This window comes from Procambarus clarkii, chromosome 30 (genome assembly GCF_040958095.1).
Source record: "Procambarus clarkii isolate CNS0578487 chromosome 30, FALCON_Pclarkii_2.0, whole genome shotgun sequence".
Taxonomy (NCBI): Eukaryota; Metazoa; Arthropoda; class Malacostraca; order Decapoda; family Cambaridae; genus Procambarus; species Procambarus clarkii.
Window position 1 is genome coordinate 9,660,867 of NC_091179.1, and position 19,026 is coordinate 9,679,892.

At 44.2% G+C, this 19,026-nt stretch overlaps 1 protein-coding gene across 1 annotated transcript; it reads left to right on the forward strand.

The window, feature by feature from the left end:
• Window positions 1-2,127: 2,127 nt before the first annotated feature.
• LOC123765629 (lysosomal-associated transmembrane protein 4B) lies at window positions 2,128-18,636 on the forward strand. The gene is made up of 6 exons (XM_045754306.2): window positions 2,128-2,185; window positions 10,572-10,653; window positions 11,765-11,891; window positions 12,052-12,134; window positions 17,702-17,902; window positions 18,196-18,636. The coding sequence occupies exons 2-6, from the start codon at window positions 10,579-10,581 to the stop codon at window positions 18,274-18,276; spliced, it is 567 nt and encodes a 188-aa protein (XP_045610262.1). The 5' UTR covers window positions 2,128-2,185; window positions 10,572-10,578; the 3' UTR covers window positions 18,277-18,636.
• Window positions 18,637-19,026: the final 390 nt, after the last annotated feature.

Here is a 19,026-nt window from a genome sequence, read left to right on the forward strand (position 1 = left end):
GTGGATCTGTTATATCTGTCTCTAATGTCAGGTTTGGCTCTGAGAACTGATCCTGGGAGAGCTTTTCCAGTACGGCAATAAGTGGAACCGTCTACTGGCTTTTTGGTTTTGGAAAGGACCATCTTCCCAAACCAATGGCAAGATGGTCCTTGCCACTCGTTTGGGGGCTGCTCTTGGGTTCTGGCTGGCTTCTAAATTGAATTCTTCGGGCGTTTTTCAGTTCTTTTTCGTTTATTTGTCTTTCCGTTTCCTACAATTTTCCAAGGTAGCTCATAGTGAGTGGGGTTATCCTCTGGTACATTGTTCCTGTCATCTTCAGCAATTTTCCTTGCTCTTGCCACGAGATTACTGTGTCCTTCTGACCTTAATAATTTCAGAAGGATGGTCAGGAGAGTCATTTCCTGCAGGGACATGGTCGGCCCACGTGTAGTGCTTTCCGTATATATTCCGATTTTGTAAAGTCATAATCGCCAAATAGCTTTTCCTTGAATTGAATTCACTTTATACTGCGCACTAAAAATATTTGGTGTTTCTGTCACTAAATTATTTTGATTCTTATCCTGAACCCTAAGCATGTCATATGATCCTGATCTTTAGGGTGCTATATAGTACTAATGGCTTGGTGCTTTCTCCTGATAGTATACCGTCCTCTCCCTCTAACTAAAAATCCAACATTATGTTTGTAACTCATCTTATATGTATGTATTTTTACACCTAATTACACATTTATTTATTTATTTATTTATTTATTTATTTATTTATTTATGTATTTCGAGGCCACAGCCCACAATGCGTGTCGTGTCCACAGCCCACAATGCGTGTCGTGTCCACAGCCGACAATGCGTGTCGTGTCCACAGCCGACAATGCGTGTCGTGTCCACAGCCGACAATGCGTGCCAGCCCACAGCACACAGCTTGACAAGGAAGGTATATAATTTTGAAATAAATAAAATAAATGAATGAACGTCCGCACCTTCATATTTTGTACATAGGTGAGCAGAGGAGCAGAAGAGCCATGAATGCTGTAGAGAGGCTGAGAGCCCCTCCCTTCCGTAACTCATTGTGACCCTTCCTCACTATAGTTTTCCCTGCAACACCACCCACCAATCGGATAACAAATTACTGCTGAGTGAACAGCGGCGAAGAGTTAAGGATTGGCGGCTTGCGAATGGTCCCCAGCCAGGACTTGAACCTAGGCAAATCGCTCGGCAGGCACGAGTTAGCACTGAGCCACTGTAGGAAGTGGTGTCAGCTTGTTTATTGAATATTGAGACTGCATTAGACTGATATTACACGACTGTGAATACTTAAGACAGACCCTGCAAGCAGTTGTGGTGTAGAACTAATTAATGAAATGAAAGACGTTTTAAACATTTTGAATATGTTATATAGACAGGAAGATTGACCCTTTCAACTGCACGGTCTGTAATGAACCTTGGAAGCCTTTCCAGTTTGTAACTATAGACGGTTAATGTCAGTTTCAGATAATGTTATTGAATAGAAACGGCGAAGTTACAGTACAAAAAATAAACACACAAAAATGAACTGGCCTCCGTAAACTACCCAGTCCGATATGACCAAAATCTAATTACCAACATACCTTATGATACAGTAGCCTAATGATTTAATCTTCAACATTTGTCAACTGCTTATTAGAGCGATAAGTGATTCGCAGATTCTCAGAGATTATGTCGTCTAAGAGACACAAACTAACACTAATAGACTTATCATTGTATTCAAACTTACTCACACATTAGCACTTCAAACATACCAATTTAAACGTCATCAGTTGTGAGTCGTGTGTAAATTATGTTTCATTCGTAAATAGGGTTTGGCGGCAGGACTAACTAGTGTTTTGCCTGAGGACGGACTGCTGAATGGGCAACGGAGTCCTTAATACAATAATTAAACTAAAAGGATCCTAAAGTTTTGAAGTAAAAGTAATGTAATCACAAACGTTATTCTGATCTTCCATAGGAAATCTTCACCATACGGAGCGACTATGGAATGGACGGTGCTGATTGGTGGAGGCCGGGAGCCCAGGTCACGCTGATTGGTGCAGGCCGGAAGCCCAGGTGACCTGAGGGTCCACTGGGCCTTCGCCTCTCACTTCACTGACCAGCGCCGAGAGAGACACACCCACACCCACTTCCAGCATATTTGATTATATTCGACGCCAGCGTTTGTCAGTGGCTAGTTTGTTGAGAAATATTTAGTGGGTATAAACGTAAGGTATTTTTTATATACTGTATATGTTAGAGAAAATAGACGCTGGTGAATGTTATGTTCTGATAACACTTGTATGGCAAGTCTTGCCTAATTATTACCGAATGAGTAGTGGATATGTTTATCTGACTCGGATAAAAAAATAACGCAAGGTTTGCATCGGCAGTAGGTTAAAGGTATGACTAATTTACAAATGCATTGGTTTTCTAAGCCCAATGTTAATGATTGGGCAAATCATTCTAGTCCCACTTAACTTTGTTAAATGATCCTTGCCCTCGGAAGGCCAGGTATTGACTAAAAAAATTGATAGTTTTTTTTTTAACTTTTCAGCTTCCTAACCACAGCTGCTTTGCTAATAAAATGAAAGTACAGTACTTTCAAAAGCACTAAAAATCAGATGCCATATTAAAGGGTTAAACATAAAACCCAAATACGCGTTTACTATACCTCGTGGCGCAGTCTTGAATATTAATGCCTACTGAACTAAATAGGTTCGCCAGATCTGATAATTGAATATACTATAGTCCGTCAGATTGTCCAAAGGTCGGTGGGACAATCTCGCCACCTCTCCCCTTGGTGAGGGATGAGGTCGCTGTACTCTTCTATTCCTAAGTGACGCTGGGTAGGTTAGACAAGTCAAGGACTTGTATATCCTGTGGGATTGTGGTAAAGGTCACTACTTAAGACTGCATATTAAACCACTTGGTAGTGGGACTACATATTTAAGGAAATTATAGTTTTCACAAATTTGGACAAAGTTTATATTGCGATAATGGGTTAACTTCTTAATGTTTTACTTGGATATTTAATATCCTTGGTTAATAAATGCTTACTAAACTGCTTGGCTGTTCGGCTAGTATTCATATCCTAGCTATGAAAAGTAAACCTCGTGATTAAAATTTAGTTTACTTGCCTTTGCAAGATACTGCATCTAAGAGTTGGTTTTGTTATATAACACAAATATAATGCTAAACATTAGCTTGTACTGGTGATAGTTCTCGTTGCTTCTATTTGTTGGCATCTCGAAGCAAAAGTTCACTCGTACATACCGATGTAAAATGAACACTTAAAGTTTTACTGCGTCAGTATGAGACGGCTGATGACTTCCAGAACAGACGTGATAAGCTTTAGTATCGTTTGGTGCGTTGTAAAAAAAAAAATTGTGAAGGGGGGAGGGGGACGTGGTAATATTTCCTTCAGCTTTAACAACTCGATGTTGAGCATTCGGGAATGTGGCCTTGGACATGTGCTATAAGGAGAGGGCATGGTTGCTAGTCTCCTTTTGGTCCCATAGTCGCCTGTCTAGTGTACACGTACTTGTACAATTTTTTTTCTATGAAAGTGGTAGTACTTGTAATGTAACTTGGGTGTACTAAATTGACTACTCTAGGTATTGTGATGGCCAAATTTCCTGTAGAGCTCTTGTATAAAATAGTTCACAATGTACACCATATTTAAGCCTTGTAATTACTTACTAGATCCATAGTTTCGGACAGATACTAAACTAACGAAATTTAAAGTGAACCTATAGATAGGTTTTCCTGTCAAACGCATTTTTTTCATACAAGAGTTGTTACATTCTTGTACAGCCACTAGTACGCATAGCGTTTCGGTGGGTCCCTGGAATGATCCCCGCCGCATAAACTTTTTCACAACAAAGTACCCATTTTACTGTAAAGTTAAACTAGAGGCTACAGTAAAATTTGCGCCCATGTAAATCCTCCCCGGCCAGGATACGAACCAATGACAAAGCGCTTGCAGAACGCCAGGCGAGTGTCTTGCCTCTACACCACGGAGACTAGTGGTGCACATTTCGGTACTTTGATCCAATAAATCTTTAGGACGATTTGTGTAAATGTACCACAAATTTAAGATTAGTCATAAAGGTAGTAAAGAATAAAACTAATTTCTGTACTGCATTAAAATTTATTTCAAATGCTAGTAACGGGCTAAATAGCCTTCCTGTTCTTACGGCTTCTTGCTAAAGCGACTTGTAAAACTTTCTAATACTAGCTACTAGGATCGTGAACCTTCCACTTACAGTAGTAAATGTTAACAAAAGCAAGTTTGATATACCAACCAGTTTTAATAGAACGTCACATTTAGACATGGTACCAAAGGCCAAAAATAGCTAGAAAATTGGTAGCAGCTCGCAAAGTTTAGTATAGTTTTTCCTTGGTTAGGTTAGAGGGCACGTCATTATAAGTTTCTTTACGTTGGGAAATCATTTTAGGACGAGCTGGAACTACGTGGTAATCGGTGTAAAGCTTAGGCTCAGACCCTTGGCTTGGTTAGCGGTCGTGTTGGCAAAACAAAGGCCAGGGTTCAACATGCAAGTACTTGTGAACCTATACCCCTCCGTGGTGCCTCCTTGCCGTGGTGAGGGCCTCGCGTACACCTCCCTGGGACCGGTGTGGGTTGCCTGTGCCCCCTCATTGGGTGGTGTACATGCTGATGGGCACCATGTAGGGACCTTGTGAGCCATCGAACCACCTGCTGGAGGGGTCGCCTGTGAGAGGCTGCCCTGTGTGGATGGTTGGGTGTCCAGGCTGGGGCAATAGGGGGACTGGGTCTTGGCACCAGTGTGGGAGAATGAAGTAGTAGGACTCTCCTGTTGAAAAGGGGAGCACTGCTGGGGACGACACGCCCTTCCTGCACTGGCCCGTGCTCGGCCTCCCTGGCTGCCCTGGTAGGTGGTATCCCTTGGTTCCGGGTCCCATCCCTTGTATATTGGTTTGCTGTATGGATGACGACTTGACTTCTGTTGCCCAGGCTCATGGAGTGGGTGGCTAGGCCCCTGAGTTGGACTGTCCTGGAAGACTGGGATCTGTAGTGGGGGGCTACAGGACCTGGTTTAGGCCCAGACTGGCCTTCCTTCCTGCTCCCCTCCCTCTGTGGTTGGGTCGAGCCCCAAGCCTACTGTGGTGAGTCTCGTCCCCTTGCACGGCTCCATCTGTTGTGACTAATGCACCTTTCAACCCATCTCTCTAAGGGTTCTCATCGCCGTCCCCGCCACGGCTGCTCTCGTATGCTCCCTTCCCATCATACTTCGTTCCATGCTTTGTTTGGTCCTGCTACATGGACTAAGTACTTTGACCTCCAACCTTCTGGATTCGACTCCTCCTGACGATTTTTCCCTTCATAGTCATCTTGTCAATTCCGTGGATGCCTGTCGCCTTCAACCCCACTCGTCTTTGTACCCGTGTCGTTGCTGCTCCTTCCCAGGATGCGGCCACCCGCTTGGCCGCTTTACCCTGCCTTGGCAAAACCCCTGTTTGGGTCTCGAAGAACGCTCGGTTAAGTGTTAGCACTGTTCTCCTCTTGCACAAAGTTGCAACCGGTGTTGGGAAACTCGAGGACTGCCACGAGGATATCGAGCATATCCTCGAGGCCCAGGGTCATTCTGTCCTCCAGGTGGATACATTTACTCGTCCCCCCCCCCCCCCCCCCTCATGGTCATTGCCGTCTGCCCCTTCGGGTTGTGAAGGTTACCTTTTGATGGTAGGACCCTTCTGCCCTGTCATTCTTGCTGGTGCCAGATGCTCCATTCAGGAGTGTATTCCATCTCCTCGGCTCTGCAGTAAATGCTGGAGGTTTGGGCATGGTACCCTCAAATGCTCTAGTCCTGTACCCTGTGTGGAAGAAAGGGTCACTCTGTTGGAGTGCCCTTCTTCCCAGGCCCGCTGCCTCGATCGCGGTGAAGCCCACCCTACCTTCTCTCGTGCATGTATTGGTTACAAACTTGAGGCGGCTGTCCTCAACTTGAAGCACCGGGACCGTTTGTCTTTTCCTGAGGCTCGGCGCAAAGTTCATAGTCTCCCTTCTTTCGCTGGTGTCTCCTATGCTCGCGTGGTGCGCACTCCCTCGGTGTGCACTCCCTCTCCTCGTCCTTCCCGCCTTCCTTGGTCTTGCAACCATTTCAAAGCCTTAGACCCGGACACGCCCACCTCCCCTGTTTCCCTCCATTCTGTCCCGAAGGGTCCCCCCCCCCCCCTTCTGGTTCTGTCTAGGGGCTCCCCTTCTTTCTACCCAGTCTGTAAAGTCTCCTGTGTTCTTTTTCCTCTCCCTCTAGTCCTCCTTCCCGTCCTTCTGTCTCTTGGCCCACCATACCGCCTGACTGTGCAGGCCGACGTCCATCGCTCTCCTGATGGTTGTTTGCTCTCGCTCTTCTCCTATAGAGAAACTGAAGTCTGTTGCCCAGTACATTGCTACTGGGACGCCTGTATCTTTGAGTCGGAAGTGGAAACCTGGCTCCTCTCCTTCCTCCTCCCCTGTCGGTAAGAAGGCTTCGCTTTCTTCTTCACCCCACTCTGATTCTATCGTTCCTTCCTCTCCCGCTTCGGTGGTGGAGCCCCCTGTTCCTACTGTGGGGGTTTAGCCCCTGGTTCCATCTGTTACTGCCCTTTTTGAGGTGCGTTCCCCTTCTGCCTTTCCTACTCCTCCAGACCCTGCTCGTCCACCTCTGGTCTGTCCTCCTGCGTCTTTTCCCTCCTTTACTCGGTTTACCCATGCCCCCTGACTTCGCTGACCCTGATCCTGACTGTGCTTTTTTTTTTTTTTTTTTTTTTTTTTTTAAGCATGAAGTGTTCCTACTTCACCTTTGTTTCTTCTTTGCTCTGGTGTTCTATCTTTGCTGATGTCTCTTCTTCAATGGAACATCTGTGGATTTTATGCAAATTTTCTTGACTTCCAACTTCTCATTTCATGGTTTTCGCCCCTTTGTGCGTCTTCAGGAGCCGATGCTTGGTGCTCGTCCTGGTCGCTTCTGTGACTATTCTTCCCCCTCTTTCTGTGCTCATCCCTTTCCTTAGATTTTGGGTGGCGGGTCCTTGATGACCTCCATGCAGACCATTTTCCTATCCTTGTTTCTTTTCGCCCTCTCTCCTTCCCTAGGTGGTGGTTTGCCGAGGCTGACTGATGCCTCTTTACTCTCCGTGCTACTATTTCCGACCTCTCCGTTCTGCCTCGCGCCCTCGTTCTTTTTCATGACTGTCTTTGACGCTGCCCTCCACTCTATTCCTCGCTCTTCCTCTCGGGAACGCGGAAGTGCATTCCCTGGTGGAACATGGACTGTGCACGGGCTGTCCACTGTAAACGTGTAGCCTGGAGGAGACATCGCAGACGGTAGTCCTATCTTTTGTTTTAGGAGAGTGCGGTGGCCCGTAGGACAATACGTGTGGCTAAACGTACTTGCTGGGCGTCTTGTCTCTACCGTTACGTCCGAAACTCTTCTCCCACTGGTCTGGAAGCTTATCCGTAAGATTGCGGGTAAGTTTGTTACAGATATTTCGCCAGTCCTTAGCCTCCATAGTGCTCTTGTGGCGGACCCGTTGCAGGTTGCGCCCAAACTGGGTTCCCATTTCTCCTGTGGGTTCTGGTTCTCGTCTCCCCCCCATTCATTCCTTCCTTCTTAAGCCTTTTCTTGAATCTCTTCCTTTAAATTTCTGTACTCGTCTTCACATTCCCTATGATCCCTTCTGAGCTTGTCTGCAGTTCTACGGCAGCGGGGTCCGATGGCATTCATTATGAAATGCTTAATCTCCATCTGTGCAAGTCTCGGTATTTACTGAATCTGTACAATCTGGTCTGAGTCGTCGTCAGTCCCTGAAGACTAGCTTGATGCTGTTGTCCTCCGTTCGGAAACCAGGGTCTCTCGGGTCATCCCCCAAGGACTTCCGCCCTCTTGCCCTCACAAGTTGCCTGCAAGCTCTTTGAACGTATGGTTAACGTTCGTTTGATGTGGTTCTTAGAACACTATCACCACCTCTCCCTTTAGTTTTCGCAAGTGCTGCAGCACAACGGATGTCCTGGTGAACTTGGAGGTCTATATTCGTACTGCTTTTGCTGCAAAGACCTCCGTTGTTGCATTTTTTTTGACCTGGAAAAGGCTTATGACACTACCTGGCGGTATTATATTGTCCCAACGTCATTCTTTTGGCCTTCGTGGGGAACCTCCCTCTCTTCCTCCAGAGCTTCCTCTCTCGTAGTTTCTTTCGTGTGCAGCTTGGTACTGCTCTCTGCTCCTTTTCGGCAGTATGAGGGTGTACCCAGGGTAGTGTTCTGAGCACTACTCTACTTCTAGTTTCCCTCAATGGTCTCCTTTCCTCTTCCTTCTGGCGTCTTCTCTGCTGTTGATGATCTTACCCTTTGCTTTTGGGGTGATTCACCTCTCCAACAGCGGCTTCAACTTGAGATTGATGCCATGTCGTCTTGGGCCACCGATCATGGCTTCTCTGCATCTAAGACTTGTGCTATGACTTTTACTCGGAAGCATGTTCTTTGTCCCTCTTTGTCGCTTTATGGTCCTCCCACTGTGTACAGAGATTCTGCAAAGCTTTTGGGGCAAGTCTGAAATTAGTTTGTCTTGGTCGGCCAATATCTCCTACCTCTGAGATGAATGCTCATAGGCCCATAACATAAGGTTTTGTCCCATACTTCTTGGGGAGCAGATAGGCGCACACTCCTCTATTTGCTGTCTGTCTGTCTCTCTCTCTCGTTCGTCCTATCTAAACTTGATTATGGTTGCCCTGCATACTCTTCTGCTTCTCCTCCTACTCTTCGCCGTCTTGATGCTTTGCACCATACTGGGTTGTCTCGGCTGTGGTGCCTTTCGTTAGTGTCGCCCTCAGTTTGTATGTTGATTACTTTCTCTTCAGGACCGCCGTGATCGCTACTGTCTTCGTTATCTTGTGCGGTCCTTACAACATCCTTCTTCTCGCCTCTGTCGTGCTTTGACTTTTCCTCCTCCTGTAGCTCCTGTTCCTCTTCGTCTCCTACTTTGTCCGGTTATCTCGCTTACAGGATTCTTTGTTCATATTTGTTTCTCATATTGTTCCTTCCTTGCCTCCGTGGAGAGTCTCCCATCCCAAGTTTTGTACGGCCTTGCCTTGTATTACTAAAGCCTTTACCCCCTCCTACAATTCTGAAAAGCTTCTTCCTTTAGCACTTTTCTTCGCACTCCCACTCTATTACCATCTTCACCGATGGGTCTAAGTCCGTGGACGGTGTGAGCTACTGTTGTTTTTTTCCTGACTGTAATTGTCACCTCCCTTCGGAGGCTAGTGTCTTTACGGCAGAACTTTATGCTAATCTCTGATCTTCGTCTCTTGCTTTCTCATTCTCATTCCTCCTTTGTGGTTGTAGTTGACTCTCGTAGTGCCCTCATGGCTCTGGGGTCCTTTAATCCTGTCCCTCCGGTGGTCATAGATTCAACATTGGCAGATTCTTATTTCTAGTAAATGTCTGTAATTTTGCTGGGTTCCCAGCCATATTGGTGTTTCTTTAAATGAGCGTGTGGATGCTGCTGCTAAAAAAGCTATCCATTCTTGTCCCATCTCCCGTAAAGGTATTCCTTATTCCAACTTTTATCATGTTATTCATTCCTCCATCCTTGCCCGTTGGCAGGGTTGTTGGTAACAAGCTGCGTACTCTCAAACGTAGTCCCCGTGGCCTTCCTCCTACCACCGTAACCGGCAGTGGGAAACTGCTTTGACACGGCTGTGGGTTGGACATCCTCGCTTAACCCAAGTCACTTTATGGAGCGCCGCCCTGCTCCTTATTGTCCGAATTGCGTTGTGCCTCTTACAGTTGTGCATATCCTTGTTGAATGTCCCGACTTCCAGGACGAGCGTGTCTTGCTTTCCGACCGTTCCTCGCGGTCACTTGTCCCTCGATAGAACTCTAGGTGAATCAGATACTTTTGATATCATTCGCCTTGTGCGTTTTTGTTCTCGTATTGGCATTCTTGGTGATATTTAGCGCCCTCTGATTATTTCGCACTTTGATGGTGCTACATAGCCTTCCCGGTTTGGTGCCTTCTTTTGATAATTACCTTGCCTTGTGAACCTATAAATCATCTTTGGCGGCTTTATTTAACTTCTATTAAACGGATTAACACCGGGAAAATTTTAAACCAGTTGGTCATGGTCTCCCCTCGAGCTTCGGAGCTCTGAAATGTAAACAAAGCTGCCGAATATGGAAACTTAAATTCGCAGGTAGTTGCGTAACGACTTGAAGCCCGTGTAAGTACTTCATAACGTACTTACACAGACGGTACCAGTGGAATACCTGAATTCTCGAGTGTCTACTCTTCCTTGGTAATTGTAGTGTTTCCACTAATTTTAATTTATACTAGGCTACACTTCGGTTGTCGCGGGCGTGCACGAACGATTATACTCTACTAAAATTAACTCTAGAACTTAAGGTTTCTGTAACCGAACGGTAATTGGTGATAGTTCGGGTAAGCATGCCTTCAGTCGCGCAAGAGAAAATAGATAAGTTTAGTGTTCTTGGTGGCTTACTTTTCCTGTTTAAGTGCCAGTCTTAGAATTTTAATATTTTTTCAGATTTACAATGTTGTGGGAGCCAAAACACTGCTGTTGCTTCAAGGTAAAGACTGGCAGCCTCATCCTTGGTGTCTTTCTTTTGGTAAGCATCATTAATCTTGACTCGTTGCCCATGACTTTATATCTTAATTTGTACTTGTTACAGGAAGCATCTAAGGTTATGAAGGTTGGTGGTTGTTCCCCCCCCCCCCCCAAACAGCTTCGTTAAATCTCAAACATTACAGCATTGGTTCCCAAAACTTTTATCTAGTTTGAAGTTTTTTCTTTTAAAGCTCGTTCAATTATTTTTTGAAATGTAAAAAAATTTATACTTGTTATATAGTACAAAAGGCAAGCTTCCTGAGTGAAGGTTCTAAAGCTTTTTTTTAGTTTCTCTCGCCAATCTTAGTGTTGGTAGGACCAACAAATGTTGGCACGGGTAAAATACCGTCTAGTTAGCACTTGGCTAAAGAATGCTTAATTACATGTATACAAAAGGGGTGGATCTAGCTCCCCTGAAAGTTCAAAGGAACATCCTAGTAAATATTTATTTTAAATACGTATTATTCATAGATCTTAAGAGCTGTGTTGACTGGCAGTATTGGTAGTCGCTAGGTTGTGTTAAGTGAATAAAACTAATTGCTAAAACTTTGCAAAATTAACGTGTATTTTTAAGGCAAAGATCTTGTTAAATTCCTACTTTCCAGTCGTTTTTCAGACCTGGACGGTAATAATCCTGGAGCAAGATGCTAATCCGCTTACACTAGTATTGTATACAATTTTAAATTAAATTTTTAGATAAAATTCCATAAATTACATCTGCTAATTTTTTAATATAACTTTGGTTAGATTTTGTACTAGTTATGAGACTAGCCGTTGTAGTAACTCTAGCGTGTATTGTCTGACTACTACACACCACTAAACCTCTGATAAATATATAAACCATTAAGATTCTGCTAAATTTGGTCTAATAAACTGGCTAAACATTTTCCTTCAGTTAACGTTCCCTCTCCCCGTTGTTAAATCTTTAAGTCTACCTATATAATGTAACTAATGCTGTACAAAATGACTAATCTCTAATGACAAAGATTAGACTTCATACCTCGGTCTGTAGAGTGTTAAGTTAACTTTTTGCCTATAACTCTTGTGAATGTTTATATAAAAAATGGCTAAATTTCTATTTTCATAAGACTTTACCTCTGATGCTGGTACAGATCGGATCGCTCGTCTATATTGGGATCGACGCTACTACGTTGGCCGATGGAAGTATACTTAATATTGTGCATAGCTACTGTGATGATCTGGATGGTTCTGGAAAGTGTGATCTCTTCATAAAGCTTGGTGTGTATACGTGTCCTAGTCTTCAACTAATGGTAAAACTATTAGTCGAATATTTTTTAAACATTTACTTCCAAAATTTTCCTGTTGGTAGCCATACCTTAAGTTTTTTTTTTTTTTTTTTTTTTTTTTTTTTTTGTTAAAGGATTTTTTTTTCTTGCAGCTGAGGGATCGGTGATATCTGGCTTGGTGATCGGAGTCTGTGAAGTCTTAGTCTGCAGTATGCTCATTTACGGCATCTTAAAGGTAACTTGTCAAGACTGTAATTCAATGTCTCTTGATAAATGGGAAATGAGCCCTTCTCCTCGCCCTTCGTTTAAAAGAATAAACCAAACTGTCTTCAAATTCAATTTATGAAAAAGTTCAAAATGTACGGTAGATTAATTTATCCGTTCTTGTATTTTCTAAACTAATGCTTGTGCACTCTAATAGAATCGAAAGGCAAATTTGTTGCCGGCAGATTAGTCTTAACCCATTACTTTGCTAGTTATCTACGTTAAGGTCGCAAAAATTAGACTAACAAAGCTGCTTAAAGAAGAAAAAAATAATTGAAGGCACTCATTTAATCAGTCCAGATAGTGAAGAATAATTCCTGAAATCATTGAAGTAACATTGATCTCGGTGGGATAGTCTCCCTCCTTGTTCTGCTCGTTGTTGCCCTGAGGAAGGGGGGGGGGGGCTTGGTGGGCAGCTGCCAGTGTGTCATGCTCCTTAAGACAGTCCTATCCTTTTGTAGCCTTGTGGTGACCACTTCCTCTGGTGTGACTGTCTCTGTGACTACTGCACCTTTTAACCCCCCCCCCCCCTCTCTCTCTCTCTCTCTCTCTCTCTCTCTCTCTCTCTCTCTGGGGGTTCTCAACACCGTCTGTGCCACGGCCGCACTCGATCCTGCAGCCTCTGAGGCACAAACCAGTTTTACACAACTCCTCCTTATTCTCCGACCGTCCAAGTGGTTGGGCACCTTTCCTTCCCCCTTCCCCCTCGTCCCATCCCAAATCAGTATCCCGACCTCTTCCCAGTGCTATATAGTCATAATGGCTTGGTGCTTTCCCCTGATAGTTCTCTTCCTTGCTGTGTAATGAAGTAAGGGCGAAAAGGGAGAGTGGCCTATTGACATAGCTAGAGTGCAGGAGGAGGGGGAGTTGTGTAAAGCCCTGGTTTGTGCCTCTGAGAGGCTGTAGGCTCCAGTAAGTTCAGTAGAACTTCGGTTTCAACTCCTTTTGACCATGTCGTAACTCAGTCGCTTATGGCAGCATCTGGGATGCTCTCTGATGCAGATTCGAATCCTCGTCACGGACCTTGTGGATTAATTTGATACATTGTGCAATTGTGATTTGTGCCATGTCCCCTGACCCTGATTTTTGCCGATCCTGAGATTCTTTAATATACTGTTCTTCTTTACTTTTGTTTCTTTGTTCTGTTACTGTCGTGTCTCTGATAATGTCTATTCTTCAGTGGAATATTCGTGGCTTTTATGCCAACTTCCATGAACTTCTGATTAGTTTTCACCATTTTGTTTGTCTCCAGAGGCCTATGCTTGGTGCTCTTCCTGGTCACTTTCGTGGTTATTTCCCCCCCCCCCGCTCTTGCTGGGGCCCATAACTCTACTGCTCTAGATTTGCTCTGATATTCCCTTCGTCCCCCTACTTATTCAGTCACGTATCCATTGTTCTGCTGCCCATGTTTGAGTAAATGGTATAGTCTGTTCCATTTTACCCCCTCCCCCCAAATGTCCTGCTTTCCCTTCCTGATCTTGAGCACCTCATGAACCCCTTGCCAGAGCAGGTGCTCCTTCTGGGTGATTTAAACTGTCGACATGCGCTCTGGGGTGATTGTTCTGACAAACGCCCAAAGCTGCTGTCTCGATCTGTTCATCCTCACTGCTTCTCTTATGAATTCTGGTGAGCCCACTGATTTAACTTTCGAACTTGCACCCTTTCCTATCTTGATCTTTCCTACTACTCGTTGCCCCTTTACTTAGATTTCACGTAGTGGGTTCTTGATGACCTCCATAAGTGATCGTGTCCCCATCCTAGTTTCCTTTTTCTTTCCACCCTCTCCTTCCCGTGGTTGCAGTTTGCCAAGGCTGACTGGAACCTATTCACCCTCCATGCTACCCTCTTACCTCTCCAAACTGCCTCTTCCTCGTGCCCAAACTTCCTCCCCTGTGCCTTCCTTATTCCTTTTTCATGACGCCATCTTCGATGCTGCCCTCCTCTCTAATCCTTCTCCTACCTCCCAAGGCACGCGGAAGTGGATTCCATGGTGGAATGTGGACTGTGCTCTGCCTGTAAGTGTGCAGCCTGGAAGAAACTCCTATGCTGGCAGACGGCTGATTTTGTTTTGGAAGGCTAGTGCGCTATGGGCCATTTGTACAGCTAAACGTGGGAGTTGGAAATCTTGTTTCCACCATTACGTCCGATACTCGTCTGCCGCAGATCTGGAAGATGATCCGCAAGATTGCGGGCTAGTTCAACCCCGATGTCTCGCCGGTTCTCCACCTCCGTGGTAATCTTGTGCCAGACCCAGTGCAGGTTGCAACCAAACTGGGTTCCCACTTTTCTACTGTTGGCTCTGGTTCTCATCTTCCTCAATCCTTCTTTCCTTCGTAATCCTGTTCTTGAATCTCGTCCCTTAGATTTCCACTCATCTCTGCGTTCCCTATAACGATCCTTTCTTTCTGAAATTCAGTCTGCCCTGGCACTCTGCAGATCTACAGCAGCAGGCTCGGATAACATTCATGGAGATGATTTGCCTTCTCCCTCTGTGAACATGTCTTTACCGAGTCTGTATAACCAGGTCTGAGAGTTGTCGTCAGTCTCTGAGGACTGGCTCGATGCCGTTGTACTCCCTATTTGGAAACCAGGGTCTCTCGGTACTTTCTCTATGGCCTTCTGCCCTATTGTCCTCACAAGTTGTCTGCAAAAGTCTGAGTGGTAAATTTGTCTGTAGCTCTTTGGAACACCCTCACCACCTTTCTCCTTCTCAATTTGATATTTCGTAAGTGCCGCAGCACGACTGATGTCCTGGTGAACTTAGTCTATATTCGTACTACCTTTGCTGTGAAGACCTCTGTTGTTGCTGTCCTTTTTGACCTGGAAAAGGCTTGACACGATTTGGAGATGCCATATTCTGTCCCAACTTCGTTCTTTTGGCCTTCGTGGTAATCTCCCTTTTCCTCCAAAGCTTCCTCTCTCGTCGTTCCTTTAGTCAGGCTTGGTGCCACTCTCTGCCTCTTACCGGCAATACGAAGGTGTACCCCCAAGGTAGTGTTCTGAGAACTATATTTTTTTATACCTTCTAGCATCTTCTCTACTCTTTGTTCACGATCTTACTCGCTGCTGAGGTAGCGATTCTACTCTCCTTCAACGGCGGCTTCAACTTGAGACTGATGCTGTGTTGTCTTGGGCCACCAATCGTGGCTTGGGTCTCTACACCAGACTTGTGCTATGACTTTTACTCGGAAGTATGTTGTTCTTCGTCCTCCCCTTGTTGCTTTTCATCATTCCCTCGTTTAGAAATAATCTGCAAAGCTTTTGAGGTTAGTCTTTGACACTCATTTGTCATGGTGCCCCATATCTCTTACCTCAGTTGAATACTCTAAGGCCCTTAACCTCCTTAAGGTTTTGTCCCATACTTCTTGGGTTATGGATAGTCACGCGCTCCTCTATTTGCACTTTGTTTTTTTTTTTTGTTTTTTTGAGCTCAACTCGATTATGGTTGTTCTGCATGCTCTTCTGCTTCAACTCTTCGCTGTCTTGATCCTTTGCACCATACTGGGTTGTCTCGGCTCTGGTGCCTTTCATTAAACTCCTACCTTCAGCTTGTACATTGACACTGGGGCCCTCCCTCTTTCTTTCTAGGGCCGCTGTGATTGCTACTTTCTTCGCTATCTTGTGCGGTCCTTGTAACATCCTTGCTCTCGCCTCTGTCGTGCTTTGATTTTTACCCCTCCTGTGGTTCCTCTCCGCAACCTTCCTCTGTCTGTTTGCCTCGCTTAAAAGATTCTTTCGTCTCGTCTTACCAATGTTTCTCCTCGTATTGTTCTGTCCTTGCCTCTGTGGAGGGTCCCCCTTCCCAAGTTTTGTACTTCCCTGACCTGCATCACTGAAGTTTTTACCCCCTTCTACAGTCCTGAAATTCCTTTTCCTTGCACTTCTTCTTTACACTTCGTTTCCATGTTCACAGATTGGTCTAGGTCTGCTGACGGTGTGGGCTACTGTTTTTCATGACCATACTTGTGTCGCCTCCCTCCGGAGGCTAGCATCTTCACAGCAGAACTTCATGCTATATTCTCTGCTCTTCGTCTCCTGCTTTCTCATTGTCAACCCTCCTTTGTGGTGGTAGTGCTCTCTTGGCTTTGGGGTCCTTTAATCCAGTCCCCCCAGTGGTCATTGATATTTATCATTGGCCGTTTCTTATCTCCAGTAAATTTAAGTCTGTAGTTTTACAGAGTTCCCAGCCATTTTTTTTTTATTAAAAGAGTGTACGAATACTGCCACTACGGAAGGTATCCGCACTTGTCCCATTTCCTGTAAAGGTATCCTGACTTTTACTAGTTATTCATTCCTCAATCCTTGCCCATTGGCAGGGTTGTTGGTCTTCTGTTATTGGTAACAAACTGCGAACTCTTAGAGTAGTATCCTCCTGGCCTACCTCCTACCACCGTAACCAGCAGTGGGGAAACGGCTCTGGCTAGGTTACATATTGGTCAAACACGTTTAACTTAATTGCATTGTTCCTTAGTCGTGCACATTCTTGTTGAATGTCCTGACTTCCAGGACGAGCGTATCTTGCTTTCCGAACGTCCCTCATGGTCAATTGTACCTCGATAGAATACTTGGCGAATCATACTTTTGATATTGTTTGCCTTATGCGTTTCTGTTCTCGTATTTTCACCCTTGGTGATATTTAGTGCCTCTGATTATTCTGCACATTTGGTGGTGTTCCATAACCTTCCTGGTTTGGTGCCTTCCTTTGATAATTACTCGATGGGATCATGTCGTGGGGAAAACGTTTCTAGTAAATCTACCAATATGTCTGTAGGCTTTTTTTTTTTTTTTTTTTTTTAGCCCACCAGCCACATGCAGTGGTATATAAAGATGGTCGCTAGTTGTAATATTATGAAAGTCCAAATCTCGAGGAAAGAACTATTCAGTGTTCAAAAGTTCCTATCGTCCTGATGGATTGCTTCCTGTGATCTTGAACGTCTTGCTAAAAGTGGGGCTGCCCTGTTTTGTTCTAGGTCCTGTGGTAAGTTAGAAGGGAAACTTTAGTATGAAAGGTTCTCTACGTTAGGGAGGAGGGCACGTTAGGAGGACTGGCTGCTACAGAATGGGAGGGGGGGAGGGATGTATCCAGTAGATTTGAACCATCCCTTTGAAATTATGAATTAAACTCTTAAGTCCCTTGCTACGACTAAGGAGCGAGGTCAGTAGGGTGGGGGGGGGGGCGGAGGGGAAATAGGCGACAAATAAATTTTAAAACAATAGGAATGTTCTTAAAGGTATTCTAATATTCGAAGCTAGGAACTGTTAAACTCGGATGTACGGGACAGGGGTCCTAAACATTTTTACCAAAGAGGTGACTTAAACCTTAACCAGGTACAAAAGGGCAGACGGTGAACTCTCCTCTTGTCTACGATAAGTTACCACTTGCGTATATATCACTACATGTCTACGTAATTACATCTAAATCCTGGGCCATGGCAATAAGAACTAAGGTGGTAATAGGTCTTAAGTTTACAGTAAACTATGCAGATCAACATCGTAAGTTCTCTTCCACGTGATTAATGGGCGATTTCTTTTTTCCAGCACAAGACGTGTCTATTCATTCCTTTCATGGTAATGCTGCTTCTCCAGATCATTATGCACATGGTCTTGGGCTTGGGTCTGCTTGCCATGGCCGGCATTAAACAATACTGGACACAAATGTTTGTCTTTGGGGTAATTTTTACCCTCTACATATTTTTAGAGACTTTTCTTCTCCTGGTCGTCCGTGCACACTACTTGGAGGTGAGTTGGTTGTTGGGTTACTGTATCTTGAGCAAACGGTTTTGTCTTGATATAAGAATTACCAAATGTTTCTTGCATTTGACTTTTCTCTCTACAGGAATAATTAGCAATACTATAACTTTATTCCGTAACTTAATAAATTTATTAGTACTAGTCTTTGTTCTACTACAAACGTAACTATTTTGACCCTGAGCAATAGTTGCCGAGGTGTACGAACTTCCCTAGTTGGTTAGTTTTAACTTTAAATATTTAAAGTAACTTTATTTGACATTTGTTTTAATGACTAATTACAGGTAAGGCGTTCACAGATGCTGGAGTGTTTAGTGACGGAGAAACGCATCATTAACGCATTTGAAATGATCAGACGGTTTTAAACTTGTATTGACAGCCATGCTACTGTATGGATACAAAAGTTACTGTATATGACTTTGAAAAAATGTAAGACAAAACTCTGACGTCAGAGTGAAAGCTTCATTACTTGGTGTAATGAGACTAATCTTGTACAACTAAGTCTGTTTGCTTCCTAGTATACTTATTAGTGCTACAAATTTTTCTTTTATGCAGAAAGTTTATTAAACTATACTTATAAACTTTCTTAGTTCTATGGCTTTTAAAGTAAACCCATAACCATACACGTTCTTGTGTAACACTCAACATGGAACTTTTAGCTGCATTATGGTGTCCTAGATTTTTTTAATGTATAAATCCTTCTAATAATAAAAATATAAATAAAACGAAGTTTCAAACTGCCTTCAGTATTGTAAGATTGAATCTGCTAATGTACTTCAGATTGAATTTAGGTTCAGACGGTAATACTTAGTGCTGACATTAAATTTGCTGGTAGGTGGACGGCTAGAGTCCCAAACTTTAAAGTGGACTTCCAACGGTAGAAAAGTCGATGTTTGCCACTTATTTTGCCCTTTCATTTTGTCGCCTTGTACGTAAGCCCCCTTCGCTATTTAGACTCCCTAGGGCTGGTGACAGTTCAAGTTTGTTTGATAGAAAAGCTACTCTATCCTTCAATGATTTTAAGTAATTATTAGAAGGCGCCAAACTGAAGGACCGGGGGGTGGGGGCTGGCAATCAAATATGCAGAATAATCGTGGGGGTGCTAAATATCAAAG

What these genes read in the sequence shown, in the direction of transcription:
- LOC123765629 (XM_045754306.2), top strand. Translation starts at nt 10,579, where the DNA reads ATGTTGTGGGAGCCAAAACACTGCTGTTGCTTCAAGGTAAAGACTGGC. An exon ending in TCCTTGGTGTCTTTCTTTTG is followed by an intron (nt 10,654 to 11,764) that starts GTAAGCATCATT and finishes ATGCTGGTACAG; the next exon opens with ATCGGATCGCTCGTCTATAT. An exon ending in TCATTTACGGCATCTTAAAG is followed by an intron (nt 12,135 to 17,701) that starts GTAACTTGTCAA and finishes TCTTTTTTCCAG; the next exon opens with CACAAGACGTGTCTATTCAT.